The sequence below is a fragment of the Heteronotia binoei genome, chromosome 6, assembly GCF_032191835.1.
Source record: "Heteronotia binoei isolate CCM8104 ecotype False Entrance Well chromosome 6, APGP_CSIRO_Hbin_v1, whole genome shotgun sequence".
In the NCBI taxonomy this organism is placed as follows: domain Eukaryota; kingdom Metazoa; phylum Chordata; class Lepidosauria; order Squamata; family Gekkonidae; genus Heteronotia; species Heteronotia binoei.
This window is the reverse complement of record NC_083228.1, coordinates 132,216,656-132,239,190: the sequence shown is the minus strand read 5'-3', so window position 1 is coordinate 132,239,190 and position 22,535 is coordinate 132,216,656. Positions and strand designations below refer to the sequence as shown.

The 22,535-nt window shown below is 48.6% G+C and overlaps 1 protein-coding gene across 9 annotated transcripts in view; it reads left to right on the top strand.

Moving 5' to 3' along the window:
• MCF2L2 (MCF.2 cell line derived transforming sequence-like 2) overlaps positions 1-22,535 on the top strand; it is a 356,849-nt gene that overhangs the window by 247,707 nt on the left and 86,607 nt on the right. For all 9 annotated transcript variants that reach the window (XM_060242617.1, XM_060242622.1, XM_060242618.1 and 6 more), the window contains exons 19-20: positions 7,498-7,590; positions 11,586-11,678. In XM_060242617.1, the coding sequence (XP_060098600.1) occupies positions 7,498-7,590; positions 11,586-11,678 (186 nt within the window). The remainder of the gene's footprint in view (positions 1-7,497; positions 7,591-11,585; positions 11,679-22,535) is intronic.

Here is a 22,535-nt window from a genome sequence, read left to right as displayed (position 1 = left end):
GCAGTGCCATTGTCCTTGAAAGGGCAGCTGCTGTGAGAACCCTCTCAGCCCCACCCACCTCCCAGGGTGTCTGTTGCGGGGGAGGAAGATAAAGGAGATTGTAAGCCACTCTGAGTCTCTGATTCAGAGAGAAGGGCGGGGTATAAATCTGCAGTCATCTTCTTTTTCATTTATTTATTTGGATTTATATTCTGCCCTCTCCACATGCGGGCTCAGCAATTCCCATTGTTTTTCATGCATAAAGAAGACCTTGCTGGGGTAAAAGACCATAGAGTGCACCCTCCAAAGCAGCCAGGAAACTGATCTCAGTAGTCTGGAGACTACGTACTCAGCCTGAAGGCTGGCATCCTTACTACCTTGCCTTTGTAGACGCTTAGTATTGGTAGTCCTTTTGGGGGGAATTGTATCTGCATCCCCAGTCTTTTCGCTGAGATTCCTTGTGGGGAGATGCCGTGGCTCAATGGAGAAGCCTCCGTTTGGCATGCAGAAGGTCCCAAATTCAATCCCTGGCTTCACCAGTTAAAAGACCAAGCAGTAGATGATGTGGAAGACCTCTGCCTGAGACCCTGGGGAGCTGCTGCCAGTCTGAGTAGACAAGACTGACCTTGATGGGCTGAAGTTCTAATTCAGTATAAGGCAGCTTTGTGTGTGTACCCCTGGCAAAGACACACAAGGTTTGCCCAGGACATGGGTTGAAGACCTCTTCTATAATTTAGAGGGGTGGCCATGTTAGTTTGTTGTACCAACAAAAGAAAAGAAAAGGTACAATCGGGGGTGGAATTCTAGCAGGAGCTCCTTTGCGTATTAGGACACGCACCCCTGATGTAGCCAATTCTCCAAGAGCTTACAAAAACAGAGCCTTGTAAGCTCTTGAAGGATTGGCTACATTAGGAGTGTGTGGCCTAATATGCAAAGGAGATCCTGCTAGAGTTCCACCCCTGGGTACAATGGCACTTTAAAATCTAACAAATGTGTGTTGGCATAAAGTTTCAGAGACCAGAGCTCAGTTCATGAAATGCATGGATTTGTTACCCTCCGAGTAAAACAAGATGGCAGTTTTGTTCTTGGAGGAGGAATAAGTACTGGGAACCAGATTTATTTATTTTCAGCAGGAACCCACAGGAACGCAGTTCTGGCTGGCTTGGTGTCACGGGGTGTGGCCTAATATGCAGATAAATTCCTGCGGGGCTTTTTCTACAAAAAAGCCCTGTGAGGAACAATGGTGACATCAGGGGTGTGGCCTAATATGCAAATGCGTCCCTGCTAGGCTTTTTCTACAAAAAAGTCCTGCGGGAAACAATGGTGACATCAGGGGTGTGGCCTAATATGCAAATGAATTCCTGCTGGGCTTTTTCCTACAAAAAAGCCCTGTGGGAAACAATGGTGACATCAGGGGTGTGGCCTAATATGCAAATGAGTCCCTGCTGGGCTTTTTCCTACAAAAAAGCCCTGTGGGAAACAATGGTGACATCAGGGGTGTGGCCTAATATGCAAATGAGTCCCTGCTGGGCTTTTTCTACCAAAAAAAGCCCTGCTAGAAACAATTGGGATGGTGGACTTGGGGTTGTCAGCTCTGGGTTGGGAAATACCTAGAGATTTGGGATGTGGAGCCTGGGGGAGGACAGGGGTAGGGTTCCCAAGTCCAACCCCAAAAATATCTGGGGACTTTGGGGGTGGAGCCAGGAGACTTTGGGGGTGGAGCCAGGAGACACTGGGGTGGGGCGAGGGGGGGAAACGGCGAGCCGCCCCATCTCGGAGCGTGCGACGCCACTGCGCAGCTGCCGCCTCTTCTCTGCTCGCCGTGGCTGCTCCTCCGAGATGGGCTCAGGCTGAGCCCATCTCGGAGGAGCAGCCACGGCAAGCAGAGAAGAGGCGGCAGCGGCGTGGCGGCCTCTTCTCCGCTTGCCGTGGTTGCTCCTCCGAGATGGGCTCAGCCTGAGCCCATCTCAGAGGAGCAGCCACGGCGAGCAGAGAAGAGGCCGCCGCGCCGCTGCTGCCTCGCCCGCTCGGCCTCTGGGGTGGAAGCGGAGGGGTGTGTGGAGGCGAGCCGGGGGCGTGGCGAGCCGCGAGTCCGGGTCCTAGAAGGGCCCGGATTCGCGGCTCGCCATGCTCCTTGCCTGCCTCGCCCTTCCCTGCGCTGCTGCCGCCTCTTGGCTGCTCCTCTGAGATGGGCTCAGCCTGGGCTCATCTCGGAGGAGCAGCTGCAGTGGGAGGGGAGGGGTCAGCAGCGGCGCGGCGGCCTCGCCGGCTCCGGGATGCGGCGGCTGACCATGCTCCCCGGCGCCGTTTCCACCTCCCCCGCTTCCATTTTTTGGGGGAGCGGGGGAAGAGGGTGGAAATCCTGGGGTCCCCCGCCAGGGCAGGAGGGTTGGGAAGCCTAAGCAGGGGGTGGTTTTGTAGCAAGAGCTCCTTTGCATATTAGGCCACATATTAGGCCCCTGATGTAGCCAATCCTCCAAGAGCTTACAGGGCCTACTGTAAGCTCCAGGAGGATTGGCTACATCAGGGGTCTGTGGCCTAATATGCAAAGGAGTTCCTGCTCCAAAAAAAGCCCTGGACTTTAGCAAATCATAAAACCATGGAATCCACCCCCCAAAGCAGCCATTTTCTCCAGGGGGAACTGATCTTGGTTGTCTGGAGATCAAATGCAATAGCGGGAGATCCCCAGGTGCCCCCTGGAGGAAGACAACCCTAATTTGGTGCAGATTACCTCTCGAGGTGCCACACCTATGCCCAGTTGCCAAACCCGGCTTTGGCGTTCTTAGCAGTTATTGTTTTTGTGCATTTTTTGGTTGCTTGGGGAAGTTTTGTGGGTTTTGGCACCCTCCAGGATATTTGAGTTGGTGTTTTATCCATCCTTTCCAAACACTGTTACTCAAGCTGCCAAGTCGGTGGCTGAATAAATAAATCGTTCCTTACCTGTAAGCAGACCTGCCCAGCTACTGCTGTGTTTCGAAACAGGAACGCCTCTTGGCTTGTTCTGGAAGTGGTGTGAGACAACTCAAATTGTTCCTTGATTAAACCAGATTTGTCAGGTTATACCTTTTTTCAGCTGAGATCCCAGGGTTATCTGTCAAAATATATAAGAAGAAGAAGATATTGGATTTATATCCCGCCCTCCACTCCAAATCTCAAGAGTCTCAGAGCGGCTCACAATCTCCTTTTACAGACACACTGTGAGGTGATCGGGCAAAACAGACAGATGGGGCAAAACAGACAGGATACAAACGCTATTGGCTGTATTTGAAATTCCCGTGCTGCTGGGTTTGCCCACTGGTAGCCTGGAGATCACAATCAACTTTGTCCTGACCCGCTGGGGCTGGACTAGGGTAGTCAAGTCCCCCACAGCTGCCAGTGGGGGACTTTTTCTGTCATAGAGTTCTCCCCCAAATTACTAGAGCATCCTCAGGCAAAACCATAGAGTTTCAAGCAAATTCATAGAGCATCTCACGCGACTTACCTGGTGCGATAAGTCACTTCTGGGTGATGTCATCATGCCATGTGGTGACAGGCTCTTTGGGGACCAGGGATCCCCCCGGTGGGATCCCTCACTCCTGGCGGGAACTTGGGAGCCCTAGGCTGGACCTCAGAAAAGTTTCCTAATCTGAGGAGGATTGGGGGAGCCCTGGAACAAACCCATCTTCCAAACAAGAGTCAGGAGCTCAGGAGTATGGCCTGGGTATCTCCCGGGATTATAAGCAATCTCCAAACTACAGAGATCAGTTCCCCTGGAGAAAATGATTGCCTTGGAGGGTGGGCTCTGTGACATGACTAGGGTTGCCAAGTCCAAATCAAGAAATATCTGGGGATTTTGGGGGTGGAGCCAGGAGACGTTGGGGGTGGAACCAGGAACAAGGGTGTGACAAGCATAATTGAACTCCAAGGGAGTTCTGGCCATCACATTTAAAAGGGACAGCACACCTTCCTTCCATAAGAAATAATGAAGGATAGGGGCACCTTCTTTTGGGGCTCATAGAATTGGACCCCCTGGTCCAATCCTTTTGAAACTTGGAGGGTATTTTGGGTAGAGGCACTAGCTGCTATACGGAAAATTTGGCACCTCTATCTCAAAAAACAGCCCCCCTAGAGCCCCCGATACCCATGGATCAATTCCCCATCATTCCCTATGGGAATCGTTCATGGAGGTGCATGATGGCTGTGGGGGAAGGGGCTTCCCCCGCCAGCCAGCTGGCTGGGGGAGGGGGGGAGTCTGTAAAACCGGGGTATCCCCCTCTGGGACCTGGGGATTGGGAAGCCTAGACATGACTTACCTACTAAGGCTCCTCCCTTTTCCCCAGCCCCACCTTCTTCAGGCTCCACCCCTAAGTCTCTAAGACTTTCCCATGCGGGAATTGGCAACCCTTAGGAGGCCTGGGAATTCACCAGGGCTGTGACTGTGTGGTAGAGCATCTGCTTTGCATGCAAAGGTCCAGGGTTCAGCGTTTCCATTTTAAAGGATCATGTAGTCGGAGATGTAAAAGTTCTCTGCCTGAGAGCTTGGAGAGCAGTCCTTTGCTAATCAGAGAACTCTAATGTAATGCAACCCTTCGCTCCGGTTCCATTTGGTTTACACTGTCGCTACTCAGGATGATTAATCGAGCTCTATCCAGGCAATTTTCTTTGCCTGCCATCTTGATTTTCAAATACACAGTAGTTACAGCTGAATGGGAGAGATTCTTGTTGATCCCCCAAGATTAACAGATTAAAGCAATTCAAACTTTACTTGGTGAGTGAGAGAGGCTTGGCTTTAAGTATGACATACAAACGGCATTAGTGAAGACAGCGGTTGCCAGATCTGCTGAGGCGTGGGGGGGGGGGGGGCGGCAGGAAAACTTTTCCAGCTCCCAGTTGAGAAATTCCTGGGAATTTAGGGGTGGAACCTGGGGAGGACAGGGACTTCAGGGGGTACAAGGCCATAGAATCCACCCTCCAAAGTATCTGTTTTCTCCAGGGGAATTGATCTCTGTAGACTGGAGATGAGCTGTAATTCCAGGGGCTTCCAAGGGAGGGACGGTGGCTCAGTGGTAGAGCATCTTTTTGGGAAGCAGAAGGTCCCAGGTTCAATCCCTGGGATCTCCAAAAAAGGGTCCAGGCAAATAGGTTTGAAAACCTCAGCTTGAGACCCTGGAGAGCTGCTGCCAGTCTGAGAAGACAAGACTGACTTTGATGGACCAAAGGTCTGATTCAGTATAAGGCAGCTTCATATGTTCATTTTTCAGGGGGTCTTTAGGATCCACCTGGACACTGACAATCCTGTCTCCCCTCCCAGAGCTTTTTTTGAGCAGGAACATAGTTCCGGCTGGCTTGGAATCAGGGGGTGTGGCCTAATAATGCAAACGAGTTCCTGCTGGGCTTTTTCTACAAAAAAGCCCTGCGGGGAACAATGGTGATGTCAGGGGGTAGGGCCTAATATGCAAGTGATTTCCTGGTGGGTTTTTTGTTACATAATTCTATGAATTTCATTTTACTGTTTTAGACTCTCCGTTTATATAATGTGCCAAACTGAGCCGCCATCAAACTATATTGTTCCAACTGTATTGTTTATAAAATAGGAGTCGATTGCACCTTTAAGACCAACTTGGTTTTATTCAGAACGTAAGCTTTCGTGTGCTAGAAGCACACTTCTTCGGACGAGGAATGAGGTACAGTAAGCAGAGCCACATATAGCTGGTGGGGCTTGGAATGCCAAGAGGTACAAAGTTAAAAACCAATAGCAGAACAGTAAAATCAACAAATTCAGAAAACCTTTGATCTGGGTTGCATTAGCGTGGGAAACCCCAGGACTGAACAGGGATATTGGGTTTTTATCTCATTACAGATGCTAAACCCACTCTCAGAACTTCAAGAACAGAATGGAGAGGGGAATTGCTGAATTACAAACTATTATGAAACTTGGAACAAACACCTCCCCAGGACTGAACAGAGATGTTGTTTTGTTTTTTTAATCTCATTACATATGCTAAACCCACTTTCACCGTGTATGGCGATATATCCACAGTATTCCAATGTATTTCTCTTTTAGGATAGTGTATCAGAATAATGCTTTTGTATTGACATACTCAAACAAGGGATGTTGGCTGTTCATCTCATTGCATATACTAAACCCATCTTCCACTATATTTTAATGTATTTTTTCCCTAATGGCAAACTAGAATGATGTATATATTTATGTTACATATTAAAAGGTAAATTAGTTGGACTTCTGAGAAAGAAATGCCTTTTTTTGACCCAGGTTTATTAGCAATAGAATAATTAACAGGCATTCGCACATTCTGACATGTTACTGTTTTATGGTTTCCCACGCTAATGCAACCCAGATCAAAGGTTTTCTGAATTTGTTAATTTTACAATTCTGCTATTGGTTTTTAACTTTGTACCACTTGGCATTCCAAACCCCACCAGCTATATGTGGCTCTGCTTACTGTACCTCATTCCTCGTCCGAAGGAGTGTGCTTCTAGCACACGAAAGCTTACGTTCTGAATAAAACCAAGTTGGTCTTAAAGGTGCAATCGACTCCTATTTTGTTCTACTACTTCAGACCAACGTGGCTGCCTATTTGGATCTATCCGTATAGTTTACACTGATTTCATTTTAATTTGGGGTTTTATACTGTTTTTAGAATGTTGATATCTGCCCTGAGTCCATTTTTGGAAACGAGCAGAATATAAATTACCTAAATAAATAAATAATTAAAAAGGTTCTGTCCCCTTCTCTCTCTAACCCAGGTTGTGTAGTTTGTTGGCACAGACATTAGCCAAAGTTAAGGCTAATCAAGATTTCCCAGGGTTTCAGACGGGGTTCAGACTTTGAGTTTGAGTGTGTGTGTGGGGGGGGATCTGGTTAGCATTCACCGCAGTTCGGTTTGGACTGTACAGTTGTAGTGGAGTGGGGAGGAATGTTCTCTGGTAGTTGAGCACATTGCAAAGGAAGGATCCTGGCTACTACTTGTTTATCAATCGGTAGGTTTGTCAACCAGGAGGTTGCTGGAGGTCTGTTGGGATCACAGGTGATCTCCAGGCAAAAGAGATCAGTTCACCTGGAAAAATGCAGGGCTTTTTCGTAGCAGGAACTCATTTGCATATCAGGCCACGCCCCCCCCCCTGATGTAGCCAATCCTCCAAGAGCTTACAGGGCTCTTCTTACCGGGCCTCCTGGAAGCTCCAGGAGGATTGGCTACGTCAGGGGTGCGTGGCCTAATATGCAAATGAGTTCCTGCTTCGAAAAAGCCCTGGCCACTTTGGAAGGTGGACTCTGCGGCACTGTACCCTGCTGAAGTCCCTCCTCTCCCCAAACCCCACCCTCCACAAGCTCCACCCCCAAAATCTTCAGGTATTTCTGAACCCAGTGTTGGCAACCCTATTGATCAGGTCTTCAGGGAAGTAGCGTTACATCTGAATGAGCCACCCATTCAGTTTCATTTATTTGGGAAAGAGAAAAGTGCTGAGTTGGTGGCTTTGTCTTACACTGTTTATAATTCTGCCCCTTCTCTCTTGCAGAAGGAAGATCTCCAAATATATGAAAAATACTGCCAGAACAAGCCCAGGTCAGAAGCTCTCTGGAGACAGTGTGGAGACAGCCTCTTCTTTCAGGTAGGTGTCAAACCCAGCGAGTTGAACTAAGACTTTTCCCAGGTTCATTGTTTATTGCCTTCAGAAAATAAGAGCTGTGCTGGAACAGACCAGAGGTCCATCTAGTCCAGCATCCTGTCTCACACAGTGGCCAACCAGTTCCTCTGGAGGGCCAACAACAAGGCAGAGAAGCGGAGGCTTTCGTAAGAACATCAGAGGAGCCCTGCTGGATCAGACCAGTGGTCCCTCTAGTCCAGCATCCTGTCTCACCCAGTGGCCAACCAGTTCTTCTGGAGGGCCAACAACAAGGCAGAGAAGCGGAGGCTTTCGTAAGAACATCAGAGGAGCCCTGCTGGATCAGACCAGTGGTCCCTCTAGTCCAGCATCCTGTCTCACCCAGTGGCCAACCAGTTCTTCTGGAGGGCCAACAACAAGGCAGAGAAGCGGAGGCTTTCGTAAGAACATCAGAGGAGCCCTGCTGGATCAGACCAGTGGTCCCTCTAGTCCAGCATCCTGTCTCACCCAGTGGCCAACCAGTTCTTCTGGAGGGCCAACAACAAGGCAGAGAAGCGGAGGCTTTCGTAAGAACATCAGAGGAGCCCTGCTGGATCAGACCAGTGGTCCCTCTAGTCCAGCATCCTGTCTCACACAGTGGCCAACCAGTTCTTCTGGAGGGCCAACAACGGCATAAAGGCTGAGGCCTTCCCCTGATGTTGCCTCCTGGCTCTGGGATTCAGAGGCTTAGTGCCTCTGAATGTGGAGGTTCCCCTCAGCCACCATGGCTGGTAGCCCTTGATAGACTTTGAATCATCTGGGACAGCCCAAGATATTTTGTTGCTCCAAGAAAGGCACATCCATTGCCTGCTCCCAAGAGACTGCTGCTAGATCTGAGCTCAGCATGGACCCAGATGCCAACAGAGTAGATCCAGGAAGACCCTGCCCGTTCCCTCTCACCTCATTGATGGCCAGAAGCATGCCATGCCTCTAGTCTAGAGAGCATCAGCGCTCTCCTGTCTGTCGCCGAAAGCAGCCGGTTGAGCAGCTTAGCCAGGGAACTGGCCCTGTAAATCAACACACTTTGGGAAAAAAACCACCCTGATGGTAAACTACCCTTCTTGTCTCACAGGAGTTACTTTCATCCTATTCTGCCCTATGCGTACCCTTTCCCTCCAATGGACATATGTCACGCCCCAAGCCACCCAAGTGGTTAGCAGGGCTGGATTAACAATTAGGACAAGTAGACACTGGCCTATGGGCCTCCACGCCTTTAGGGACCTCGGGCTGGCTCTCCCCCCCATTTCCCCCCTGCTTGCAGCCCTCCCAGCCTGCACACGTAGCCAGAAACGGAGCCGCTCTTTGCCCAACTTGTCCAGTGCGTCTGCTGCTGGTGTCATCACCAAGCTTGCCTCTCTCTGCCTCTCCCCCACTGCTTTGTCAAAGGGGCTTCTGAGAAGATGCCCCGCAGGCTGCGGCGGGGCGGGCGGCCACCGGTGGTGGAGTGGGCACTCTGACTCTGAGATAATTTGCGAGGGGGCCCCCTAGATTTTGACTGCCTAGGGGCCTCCACGGGGTTTAATCCGGCACTAGTGGTTAGAGTGGCCAAACATCGATTGGCCAGAGGTACCCTTAGATATATCGGCAGGTTTCTAGAGCTGCCAGCGCTGGGTTGGGAAATACCTGGAGATTTTGGGGGTGGAGCCTGAGGAGGGCAGGGTTTGGGGAGGGGAGGGACTTCAGTGGGGTAGGATGCTATAGGACCCGCCCTCCAAAGCATCCATTTTCTCCAGATAAACTGATCCCTGTCGTCCGGAGATCAGTTGAGATCTCCAACCACAGCCTGGAAGACGATGCACTTGAAAACGAAAGGAGAACTTGGCGCAGGGTCGGGTCACATCCCATAAAACAAATTACATATTTCTAAAGCGACTAAGCATAAAACCAAACCAACCAATTGACTAATCAAATTCCTTTAAAATATTCATTAGCCATGGAAGTCAAGGCGGCTTACAGTATAGAATGGGGTGGCCAAACTTGCGTAATGTAAAAGCTGCATAGAATGAACGTCAGAGCCGCAAAGTATGCATTTCAGATGTTGGAGAGCCGCAAGACAGGAAGGCAGGCAGGCAAATAAATGTGGGAGGGAGAGATGCAAAGAAAGCAACTTTAACTTTGCATTCTTCAAGCCACCAACTGGCTTGGCTTGCAGAAGTTTTTTAAAGAGAGAAATGCCTTCTCCAAGCAGGCCAACAGGGCACTGGAGGGGGGGAGGGTTCAGGAGCCACAAAATATATGTCAAAGAGCCACAGTTTGGCCACCCGTGGCATAGAACTAGGGTGACCATAATGTCTGAAGGCCAGCCAGGGACACCTTGGGGGGGCGGGGGGAGGCAGGGGTGCGCGCGCGAAGTGACGTCACTCCCGGTGATGTCATGCCACCGCCGGAAACAGGAAGTGACGTCACTTCTGGTGATGGCATGCCACCACCGGAAACAGGAAGTGACACCACTTCCTGTGACATCATTTCCCCGCGTCACCTGCCGGAAACGGGAAGTGACATCACTTCCTGTGACATCACTTCCCCCAAATGACATCATTTCCCCCAAATGCCACTGCCGGAAACAGGAAGTGACTTCACAGCACTTCCTGTGACGTCCTCAAAAATCCCCCAAATATCACCCCCGGAAACAATTTTGTTCTCAAATCCTGTATATACTTCATCAGTATATGGGATAAGGCACTTTCTCAACTGTGCTGCATAATGCAGCCTATTTATTTTGTCCTGTTTGCTCTGTTGGCTCTATCTGCGCCACCTTCATCACTTTCGGGGTGTGGATCCCCCAGTGGAGTGGTCTCCCGACTCCCTCCGCCGGCTGTTTCTGATAGCCCTGCGCCCCCTCTTTCATTTGATATGTGTCCCGTGCGGGTGCCACCCTCCCGCCGGGAGATGCCGCAAAATGAGCCCCCTTGAGGCTTATGGCGGCAGGGCTCGGGGGAAGCGAGCTAGACTGCTGTTCTTTTGAGGGGTTATAGAGTGTTTCGAGCCCGTCCCTGTGGCATTGGTCCCATCATTGTGGGACCCAGGGGGCCGGCGCAGCGGCCCGCCGAAGCAGCCTGTCACTAATAACACAGGTCGAGATGCAGGACAGGAACCCGGAAGTGACCGACAGGCAGGGACGCTCCCTCTGTCAGGCAGGGACCGACGCGCAGGGACGCTCCCTCCCTCCCTCGCCGCCTTCCCCGCCGGCGCCTGCGGCCCACCGCCTCCGGGGCTGGCTAAACCGGGACCTCTAAATGGTCCCGGTATAGCCAGCCCGGGAGGCGGGAATAGGGGGCCAGAACTGGGACATTCCCGGGCGCCCGGGACGGTCTGGCCACCCTACATAGAACAACCATAAAAACACAATAAAAGAACACAATTTAAAAACTCCCATGAGGACTACCCATAAAAGCTAAATCAATCAAATGCAGCGCTAAATAAGACTTTCTTCCAGCAGGAACTTATTTGCATATTAGGTCACACCCTCTGGTGTCACCATTGTTCCACATAGGGCTTTTTAATAGAAAAAGCCCAGCAGGAATTCATTTATATGTTAGGCCACACCCCCTGACAGCAAGCCAGCCGGAACCGCGTTCCTGTGCATTCCTACTCAAAAAAAACCCTGCTGTCTTCAATTGCCTCTTGAAGATTGGCAGCAGGAGGGCCAGGCATACCTCCCTGGAGAGGTTTTGCCAGCTCTGGATTAGAAAAAAAAGGAAGATTTTGGGGGTGGAGCCTGGGGAGGATGAGGTTTGGGAAGGGGAGGGGCCTCAGCAGGGTGTAGAGCCTACCCTCCAGGGAAGCCAGTTTCTCCAGGGGAACTGATCTTGGTCAATGGGAGGAGATCTCCAGGTGCCGCCTGGAGGCTGGCAACCGCATGCCTTCCAAACAATAGTCAGTCTTAATTCACTCCCGTGGTGGTGCCCACTTCGACAGACTGAGCAGAATTTCTCTCCCGCTTCCCCTTTTCTGTTTTCCAGGAATGCCAGCGGAAACTAGACCATAAACTCTCGCTGGATGCTTATCTCTTAAAGCCGGTCCAGAGAATCACCAAGTACCAGCTGCTTTTAAAGGTAACCGGATCCAGAAAGCTTTCTACTTCTGCAGAAAAGGGTTATTGACAAATCAACCTGATATAAATACAGCTGGGTGCAGCGTTTTAGTGTTTCAGCCGTTCCTTCTCATCGCAAACAAACATCATTGCTAAGTGGCTGTTACAAAGGCAGCTACAACAGGTCATTGCAGAAAGGACAGGGGTTTCTACATGCTTAGAGAAGTCCCTTGGTAAGCAGAAAACATTAGTTTGCCCTCTTTGTGAAAAGCAAAGGAGACTATCCCCTCCAAATGGCCTGTTGAGGACCAGGTATAGGCACTGTAGTTGGAGCACTTTGAACAGCAGAGAGTTAGTTGCAGAAAAATGAAAGAAGACCATTTCAGCAGGCGCAGGGCTTTTTTTGTAGCAGGAACTCCTTTGCATATCAGGCCTCACACCCCTAATGTAGCCAATCCTCCTGGAGCTTACAGTAGGCCCTGTAAAAAGAGTCCTGTAAGCTTTGGAGGATTGGCTACATCAGAGGGGTGTGCGAAGGAGTTTATGTGACAAAAAAAGCCCTGGTTTAGGGTCAGAATATTTTTGTTCTTTTGGTATGGGTTAGCACGGTGCAGAGTGCTAAAGCAGCAGTACTGCAGTACTGTGGTCTAAACACTCTGCTCATGACCTGAGTTCGATTCCGGCGGAAGCTGGATTCAGGTAGCCGGCCCAAGGTTGACTCAGCCTTCCATCCTTCCGAGGTCAGTAAAATGAGTACCCAGCTTGCTGGGGGGAAAGTGTAAAAGACTGGGGAAAACAATGGCAAACCACCACATTAAAAGTCTGCCATGAAAACATGAAAGCAACGTCATCCCAGAGTCGGAAATGACTGGTGCTTGCACAGGGGACCTTTCCTTTCCTTTCAGAACAGGGGTGGCCAAACCTGCTTAACATAAGAGCTGCATAGAATAGACATCAGATGTTTGAGAGCCGAAAGACGTGAACATCAGATATTTGAGAGCCAGAAGGCAGGCAAGCAAATAGGCGAGGGGGGAGGGAGAGGTGGATATAATGCAGCTTTAACTTTAATTGCATTCTCCAAGCTGCTAACTGGCGTGGCTCAGAGAAGTGATTTAAAAAGAGAAAAGCCTTCTCCAAGCTAGCCAATGGGGTGGTGGGGGCTTTGAGAGTCACACAATATGTGTGAAAGAGCTACATGTGGTTCCCAAGCCACAGTTTGGCCACCCCCGTGCTAGAATTACCAAGTCCCCCTGGCTGCTGGCAAGGGATGGGAGAGTAGAGGTTCCAGATCCAGGTTGGGAAACTCCTGGAGATTTGGGGATGGAGCGTGGGGAGATCAGAGATCCCAGCAGGGTGCAGTGCCATAGAGTCCACTCTCCAAAGCAGCCGTGTTCTCCAGGGGATAAACAATATGAGATAACCACCGGAAGCAATGAAACTTTCAGGCAAAGCGTGTAAATATGCGTATTTAGTGAGATTAAACAAAAACAGCACTAAGGAACACTGAACATTCTTGAAATTTCCCCCAAAAAAGTCTCTCAACAGTCACAAAGAATGATAGCCTCTTCCAATAGGACACTGAAGACATGGGTGATGGTGTGGAGAGAATAAGGAACCGCTTTTAAAAGGACTGCTCACGGTTTCAATAGTTAGTTCTTCCTCAGCCTCTTTCTCCCGACGTTACACGGAGCCACAGCTCTACTCTTTACAACGTGGATCCACGCATGCTCTAATTTGCTGCTACCAGCAATGGTGATATCAGGGGGTGTGGCCTAATATGCAAATGAGTTCCTGCTGGGCTTTTTCCTGGGAAAAAAGCCCTGGTGTGGCCTAATATGCAAGGAGTTCCTGCTACAAAAAAAAAAAAAAAGCCCTGATCATAACATAACATGTAGTAATGACCTCTTAAATAATCAAACGTTGAAACACAGCAGTTGCTACAAAGGGCAAAACTAATTTGTAAGGACTGGGGAGACTAGTAGGGTGCTTTGCATGCTCCCTTCCTGGGCTGTCATGTTTCACTTCTGCTAGGGAGAACCTGGAGCCGCAGACTCACTCACCATCAAAAAGGGAACAAAAAACTCAAGTGCTTCCTGGCTGTGATGACTAGGTTGCACTCCCCGGAGGCCGAGAGTTGTTTCTCGTTACAGCCATGGCAGAAACTTGCAAGAGCCTGTTCTCCAGGGCTGCCCTTCCTCTTTTGCTGCTTTTAAAACAGCAACAACAACAAAAAAAAAACCCACAACAATTTTAATATATCAACCCAGTTTCACAGCCAGGGGCTGCACGTGAGGAGCAGAGCATCTGCTTTGTGTGCAGAATGTCCCGGGTTCAATCTCCAGCATCTCCAATTTAAACAGGATCAAGCAAGATCAAGATGGATAACCATGTTGGTAACCATATTCCCTATGGAGACCAATTTCCCTAGGGTATAATGGTGAATTGATCTGCAGGTATCTGGGAGAGTTGTTTTTTGAGGTAGAGGCACCAAATTGGCAGCATAGCATCCGATGCCTCTCCTCAAAACACCTCCCCAAGTTTCAAAAGGATTGGACCAGAGAGTCTAATTCTATGAGCCTCCAAAGAAGGTGCCCCTGTCCTTCATTATTTCCAGTTTAGGGAAGCCATTTAAAAGGTGTGCGGTCCCTTTAAATGTGATGGCCAGAACTCCCTTTGGAGTTCATTTATGCTTGTCACAACCTTGCTCCTGGCTCCACTCCCAAAGTGCCCAGATATTTATTGAATTGGACTTGGCAACCCTATTTCTTCAGATTGGGAGCCATGTTAGTGTCTGTAAGATTAAAGAGATACCCCATGGTGACAAAACTCTTAGGTATTTAACATCTCTAGCTAGGAACAACGTTTAAAGTTTCAAAGCACACTATAACAATGAAACTCACCATCACCAAAGTAATACACTGTAAGATTTAGTATTCAAAGTAGGATAAAATAAGAGCTTGGCAGCTGGCCAACCACCAAGCCCAGGAATGCTGAAAACGCCAGCCAATTATCCAGATAAGCCTGTGGGAGTTATATTCTTTAGTTATTCTTTAGTTATACAGCTCGCAGTCGGAAAGGTTAAAAAAAGATAGATTCCTCAAGCCAAAAACAATAATTAAACGATTAAAACCAGTTAAAACTAAGTTTAAAAAGACCTATCATAGCAGAGCTGAAAGACTATGCGTCTGCCTCCCTCCGACGCCAAACCGGAAGCCCCACCAAAGAAATACAATTTGTAGTATAACATAATGCAGTAATACAATATTTGGTAAAAATTACTATTTGGTAAATGCAGTTGCAGGTTCCTCTTAACAGAGAGAAATCCAACTAGTCTTATCCATTAAGGGCAACCTGCAATTGTATCGTATCACTGCATTGGTGATTGTGAATTTCAATGTTATAGTGTGCTTTGAAACTTTACATGCTGTTCCTGATTATCGAACAATAAACAGACATTCTCACATTCTGACATGTTACTGTTTGATTGGTTTTCCATGCTAATGCAACCCAGATCAAAGATTTTCTGGATTTGTTAATTTTACTATTCTGCTATTGGATTTTAACTTTGTACCACTTTGCGTTCTAAACCCCACAAGCTATGTGTAGCTCTGCTTACTGTACCTCATTCCTCGTCTGAAGAACAGGGCCCGATCTAGGGGCTTCATACCAACACGGCTGCCCACCTGGATCTACCTAAGAGTTTTGTCGCCCTGTTCCTAATGATAGATGTTAAACACCTAAGGGTTTTGTTGTCATATATTTACCCCAGGTCTCCGTTGTATTGCTGATAATGTTAGTGTTTGTAGCAACAGAAAAGAACAAGAGTCCAGTAGTACCTTAAAGACTAGCACAATTTGAAGAAGAAGAAGAAGAAGAAGAAGAAGAAGAAGAAGAAGAAGAAGAAGAAGAAGAAGAAGAAGATATTGGATTTATATCCCGCCCTCCACTCCGAAGAGTCTCAGAGCGGCTCACAATCCCCTTTACCTTCCTCCCTCCCCCCACAACAGACACCCTGTGAGGTAGATGAAGATATTGGATTTATATCCCGCCCTCCACACCGAAGAGTCTCAGAGCGGCTCACAATCTCCTTTACCTTCCTCCCTCCCCCCACAACAGACACCTTGTGAGGCAGATGAAGATATTGGGCTTATATCCCGCCCTCCACTCCGAAGAGTCTCAGAGCGGCTCACAATCTCCTTTCCCTTCCTCCCCCACAACAGACACCCTGTGAGGTGGGTGGGGCTGGAGAGGGCTCTCACAGCAGCTGCCCTTTCAAGGACAACCTCTGCCAGAGCTATGGCTGACCCAAGGCCATGCTAGCAGGTGCAAGTGGAGGAGTGGGGAATCAAACCTGGTTCTCCCAGATAAGAGTCCGCACACTTAACCACTACACCAAACCAGCTCTCCAGCAATTTGTGGCAGGGTAGGTACTTTTTGTGGCTCACTGATCACTTCTGCAGATACAAGCAGCAGGTGATGTGAAAGATCTCTGCCTCGACACCCCAGAGTATGAACAATATAAACAAATTCAAGCGTATATTAACAAACAAATTCTAAGGTGATAGACAATGTCCAAAATTAAGTACAATAAATAAAGCCAAAAAAACCTTCCGATTTACAAAGCACACGCTGTTCCCACTGTTGCATAGAACAATGTCCAAACACGTTGTAACTTTAATGATAGTCCGATGACACAGAGAAAAACCGGTCCTATATCGTTTCCTCAGACTCTTCTTCCCGGGACCGCCTTCCTGATTAATTCAGTAGGTAAGTGGTGCTTTTCAATATCTGCTGCTCTCTCATTTTATATTGAAACGTAACATATTCTCTCACGTCCTTAATGTTGTTCTCATTTCTTCCCTTGAACACATTACAATTTACCTTCGCATAGAATGCGTGCTTTGCTTATCAAAAGGATTTCTGACTGTATTTATCGTGCTTAATTTTGGACATTGTCTATCACCTTAAAAATGTGTTAGTAAACATCCGAATTTGTTTATATTGTTAATAGTTCGCATTTGTATCACACGGAGAGGAGTTTTATGTTGGTTGGTTTCCACAGCTAACCTCCGTAGGTCCAGTCGCTTGCTACATATTGATACCCCAAAGAGCAGCTCCCGGTCAGGGTAGACAAGACTGCCCTGGGTAGAGGAAGTGTCTGATTCAGCTTAAGGCAGATTCACATGTTCAAGTGTACATCTTCGACTAGGGCGCTTGCATCGCACATGGGAAACCTGAAAGTGATCTTGATGAGCAACGCTTGTACAAATTATTGTCAACAAACCTAGCATTTATGTGGCATATTTCAAGCTGTTTTGGAGGCTGGTTGCCTGGCAGAAAGGCACCGTATAAAGGCGGCGTATATCTTATCAACTTTCTAAGGGTCTCCTCTGTTTTGGGGATAGCTTTAATGGCTGCCCAGACTGTCTGGCACCCTAGGCAAAACTAACTTCTGGCGCCCCCCCCCCCCACCACTGATAACATCACTGAGTCACATGGGGGGCTCCCAATTTGGTGCCCCCCGAAGGCCAGCGCCCTAGGCAATCGCCTAGTTTGCCCAGTGGCAGGGCCGGCCCTGCTTGTGTCTAACGGCTTGTGGTGTTTAATAGTTTGTGTTCTGTACTGTGGTTTTTAATTGTAAGCTGCCTCAGGTGGCAGTCTGAAGAGGTGGTGTAGAAATACTCTAAATACACAAGTGAATAAATATACAGGATTTAAATTCATCGTAATGACTGTCGACTTATGAAACGTTATAAGGGGGGGTGTTAGTCTGTCTGTAGCAGCAGAAAGCAGCAAGAGTCAGGAGCACCTTAAAGACTAACAAAACTTGTTATGAGCAGGCCTCAGGTTCAGCAGGAGCTCACAGGAGCGCAGCTCCTGAACCTTTCTGAGAGTTCCCCCTCCTCCTCTCCACCTACCTTGTCCATTGAATAATAGGTGCAGCTGCATAACAATTAGGGTTGCCAAGTGCAATTCAAGAAATATCTGGGGACTTTGGGGGTGGAGCCAGGAGACATTGGGGTGGAGCCAAGATCAAGGCTGTGACAAGCATAATTGAACTCCAAAGGGAATTCTGATCATCACATTTAAAGGGATGGCACACCTTTTCAATGCCTTCCTTCCATAGGAAATCATGAAGGATAGGGGCACCTTCTTTTGGGGCTCATAGAATTGGACCCCCTGGTTCAATCTTTTTGGGGAGTATTTTAGGGAGAGGCACTGGATGTTATACTGAAAATTTGGTGCCTCTACCCCAAAAAACAGCTCCCCCAGAGACCCGTGGATCAATTCCCCATGATTTTCTATGGGAATAAATCTCTATAGGGAATAACAGAGTTCCCAGCAGACATTTCCCTCCCCCCGCTTTCTGACGACCCTGAAGCGGCGGGAGGGTCTCCAAACCGGGGGGTCCCCTGCCCCCACCTGGGGATTGGCAACCTTAATAACAATCCCTGGATTAGGAGACTGGGCAGCCAGCCAGCCACCAGGAGCTTGGCCACACCCCCAGCAGCCCTCATTAACCCTTGGAGAAGCCCACGCCGCCCTTTTCCCACTTCTTATGTGAATTTGGGCGGCAGGTGCTTGCTGGCCTTTTGACTGTTTGGCTCCTGTGAGTTCCTCCCGGTGCCCTAGGCAACCACCTCATTTGCCTAGTGGGCAAGCCGGCCCTGTGTGTGCAAAGGAGTTCCTGCTACAAAAATTGCCTGTTTCTCATAATATGACCAAAGTACAGTAGCCTCAACTTAGTCCTTGGAGCTTCTACAGAGAATTAGGCTTGTAGAGTCAGTCCCCCGTCATAACATTATGTAACACTTCAAAAAAAGTTGGTGTTTGGGACATACGTTTCAGTCTCCACAGAACGGGAACGATGAACTTTGCTGGTTTCTTCTCGGCTTGTTATTTGAAAAACGCCAGTAAACAAATGGGAGATTGGATCTTGGGTGAATAAGATCCTCTGATAGGACAAGTACAGTCACTGAGCCATAATCAGGTTGGACCTGTTCCACACACGTTTATCAGTGTGCCAGAATGGATTTGAAACGCCTCAGAACTGGGAGAGCCTGTGGGGAAACGGGACAGATTGCATCGGAGGAACCTGTGTGCTAGAATGAGGCAATGCGAATAGTGCAATTTTGGCTTCGGGAAGCTGGTGATCTTTCGGGGCCGCCCCCCACCCTCCCTCTATCCGTCTCACATGATGTCTGAGAGGACATTTTCCTAAAGACTCTATGAAGCTTCTTTATGCAGCTAAATAATCTCACGATGGTTCGAACCTCAAGGGTTTTATTTATTTTTATGCATCGCTCGAAGAATTCTTGCAGCTTTTTGTCATGAATCAGGAAAGGTTTGTAATGGTACTTTCCAGGGCTTTTTTCTTTTTTTGGTAGAAAAAGCCCAGCAGGAACTCATTTTCATATTAGGCCACATACCCCTGATATCACTGGTTCGGTATAAGGCAGCTTCACATTTCATATTAACATGCATGCATGTTATTGCGCACACAGTAGAGAGCTAGTGTGGAGCAGTGGTTAAAACGTGAAAGAACTAAGAAGGACTAGGTTTAGATTCCCGCTGAGGCATGAAACTTAATGGGTGACATTGAGCCAAATGTGCTCTCTCTCTTTCTCTCTCTCTGTCTCTCTCTCTCTCAGGGCCAAACACCCACCAGTGGTTAATAACACTGGCCTAGCGTTTGAGAGACCCTGGTTCAAACGTCCCCTCTACCATAAATCCTGTTGCTGGCCATGGGCCAGTTGTTTTATCTCAGCCAAGCCTACCTTAATAGATTGTTGTGATAATACAATGGAGGAGGATTATATAATTCACCCTGAGGACCTTAGAAGGGAGGCAGGATATACATGTAAATAGATACACAGCCCAGAGCATCTCCAAACTAACCCCAGAACAGGATGTAAATGTCATCTCATTATGTGCAGCTAATTTCTTATACATATGGAGTTCTTATACAAAGGGAGCAGCGGTCCATCAGTAGCTCTTAGCCACAGGGTATCGATGGAACTTTCTGTGTGAGTCAGTGATGCTCTGTATTCTTGGTGCTTGGGGGCTGATCCAACATGCCTTCTCTTATGTTCTTATTTTAGATAAGGGGGCTGAGAGTGATGTGTCTTGATTTCAGATCCAGTCTCCCAAAGTGCTATGGGAACCTTCCCTCTGATAAACAAACAAACAAACAAACATTGTGCATATAACTTTGCCAGCGGATGCTTTGGTTGGGGCGGGGTGTGCCACCCATGACCTAATGGAGGGGGGGGGGGAAGAGGCCAGGTCTAGATGGTGAGAGAGGGAACCCCAACATAATCTTTATTAGAGATTCACATGGTCCCTGGCTTGACTCTGCCTACGCAAAAGAGCATTATGTCCTTTGATTTTCATAGTCCAGTGCTAAAACCATTGAAAACAATTGAAGTGTAGTGACAAATTTAACCACCCCTCCCCCCCCCCCAAAAAAGGCTGAGAATTGGAGGGTGTCCAATCTTTATTAAAACGTACCCAGACTAGAGTGGAGCAGATATGGAGGTAAGACTTGAGAATTAAATACGAGGAAGTTCAGCAGATGTGCAAGATAGCTATTATCCTATACATCAGGGGTGGCCAACGGTAGCTCTCCAGATGTCTTTTGCCTACAACTCCCATCAGCCCCAGCCAGCATGGCTGATGAACATATGAACATATGAAGCTGCCTTATACTGAATCAGACCCTCGGTCCAGCAAAGTCAGTATTGTCTTCTCAGACTGGCAGCGGCTCTCCAGGGTCTCAAGCTGAGGTTTTTCATTCCTATTTGCCTGGACCCTTTTTTGGAGATGCCAGGGATTGAACCTGGGACCTTCTGCTTCCCAAGCAGATGCTCTACCACTGAGCCACCGTCCCTCCCTGGGGGGGAGGGATGGCTGGGGCTGATGGGAGTTGTAGGGCAAAAAAAACATCTGGAGAGCTACTGTTGGCCACCCCTGCTATACATACTTACCTAGAAGAAAGAATCCCTGAATTCTGTGGAGCTCACTTCCGAGGAAACATGTGTAGCCTTAGGCTGCAGCACATTTTCCAGGAAATGCGTTCACCTTTGGGGGCAATGCCACAGCAAAAATTTCTCTAGATTCCTTCACAGCAATTGGCCAGGACAGAAGGGAGCTCAGCTGCATCGAGAACACACACACACATAACAAGTGGGAGCAAGCCCAGATTTTACCTGCACCAAACAGATCCCGGCTGTGCCTGGCTACCAGGCCTCTCCACCTGAGAAGCCCACAACAATCTCAACAAAAGCAGTCCCTTTTGCACTTTGCGACCAACATTTCATCTCCCTCTGGCTCTCCAAAGAGTCCTTCTGCTTTCTCTTTTCAGTGCTGCAAGTAGGGTTGCCAAATCCAATTCAAGAAATATCTGGGGACTTTGGGGGTGGAGCCAGGAGACTTTGGGGGTGGAGCTAAGATCAAGGCTGTGACAAGCATCATGGAACTCCAAAGGGAGTTCTGGCCATCACATTTAAAGGGACGGCACACCTTTTCAGTTCCTTCCTTCCATAGGAAATAATGGATAGGGGCACCTTCTTTTGGGGCTCATAGAATTGGACCCCCTGGTCCAATCTTTTTGAAACTTGGGGGATATTTTGAGGAGAGGCACTAGATGCTATACTGAAAATTTGGTGCCTCTACCCCCCAAAACAGCCCCCCCCCAGAGCTCCAGATACCCCGGAATCAATTCTCCATGATTTTCTATGGGAATAAATCTCCATAGGGAATAACAGAGTTCCCAGCAGACATTTCCCTCCCCTCCCCCCGCTTTCTGATGACCCTGAAGCGGGGGGAGGGCCTCCAAACCGGAGGATCCCCTGCCCCCACCTGGGGATTGGCAACCCTAGCTGCAAGAAACGTGCCTGGGAGTCAAGGTGCACTGACTGAGTGACCAGAATTTTCTTTTATTCTTGGCACAGGGATCCCAAGGGAGGCCAGACTTTTGGAAGCTGTTGCGGCAGCATGGCTCAGCCCCTCAAGCCTAGCCAATGACCTGCATTCCAGGGAAGCCGCGGCGCAAGCACTGCTCAGCCCCCCAAGCCCAGCTGGCAGCCCAGGCTCCAGGGAAACCACAGCACAAGTGCAGCTCAGCCCCCTGAGCCCTGCCAGCAAGCTGGGCTCCAGGGAGGTGGCTACGGCAGCTGCAAGGGTTATTTTTGAGCCGGGGCACTGTCTAAGCCAGCCAGAACAGTGTTCCAGTGTGTTCTAGCTCAAAAAAAAAAAAAGCCCTGGTGCTTTCAATCACGTTGTTTACAAGCTCAATAATAATTCTTTTAGAAATAGAAATTATTTTATTATTTGATTCAATAACACTCAATAATATTCATTTAATAATAATTGAGAAACATTTTGCAAAGTGCTCGAAGGCTGGAGGATCTGTGAGGTCTTCCAGTTTGTTATAGCGGTTAAGTGTGTGGACTCTTATCTGGGAGAACCGGGTTTGATCCCCCACTCCTCCACTTGCACCTGCTAGTATGGCCTTGGGTCAGCCTTAGCTCTGGCAGGGGTTGTCCTTGAAAGGGGAGCTGCTGTGAGAGCCCTCTCAGCCTCACCCACCTCACAGGGTGTCTGTTGTGGGGGGGAGAAGATAGAGGAGATTGTAAGCCGCTCTGAGTTTCTGATTCAGAGAGAAGGGCAGGGTATAAATCTGCAATTCTTCTTCCTCTTCCTCTTCTTCTTCTTCTTCCACCAGTTATTCACTTTAGTAGCATCTGATATGTGCTGTTGGTTTAAGCATGGACATTTTTAACCTTTCCTCCCCCCTACACAGACCAGACAAATTACTGTAGTGTAACTAGGGTTGCCAAGTCCAATTCAAGAAATATCTGGGGACTTTGGGGGTGGA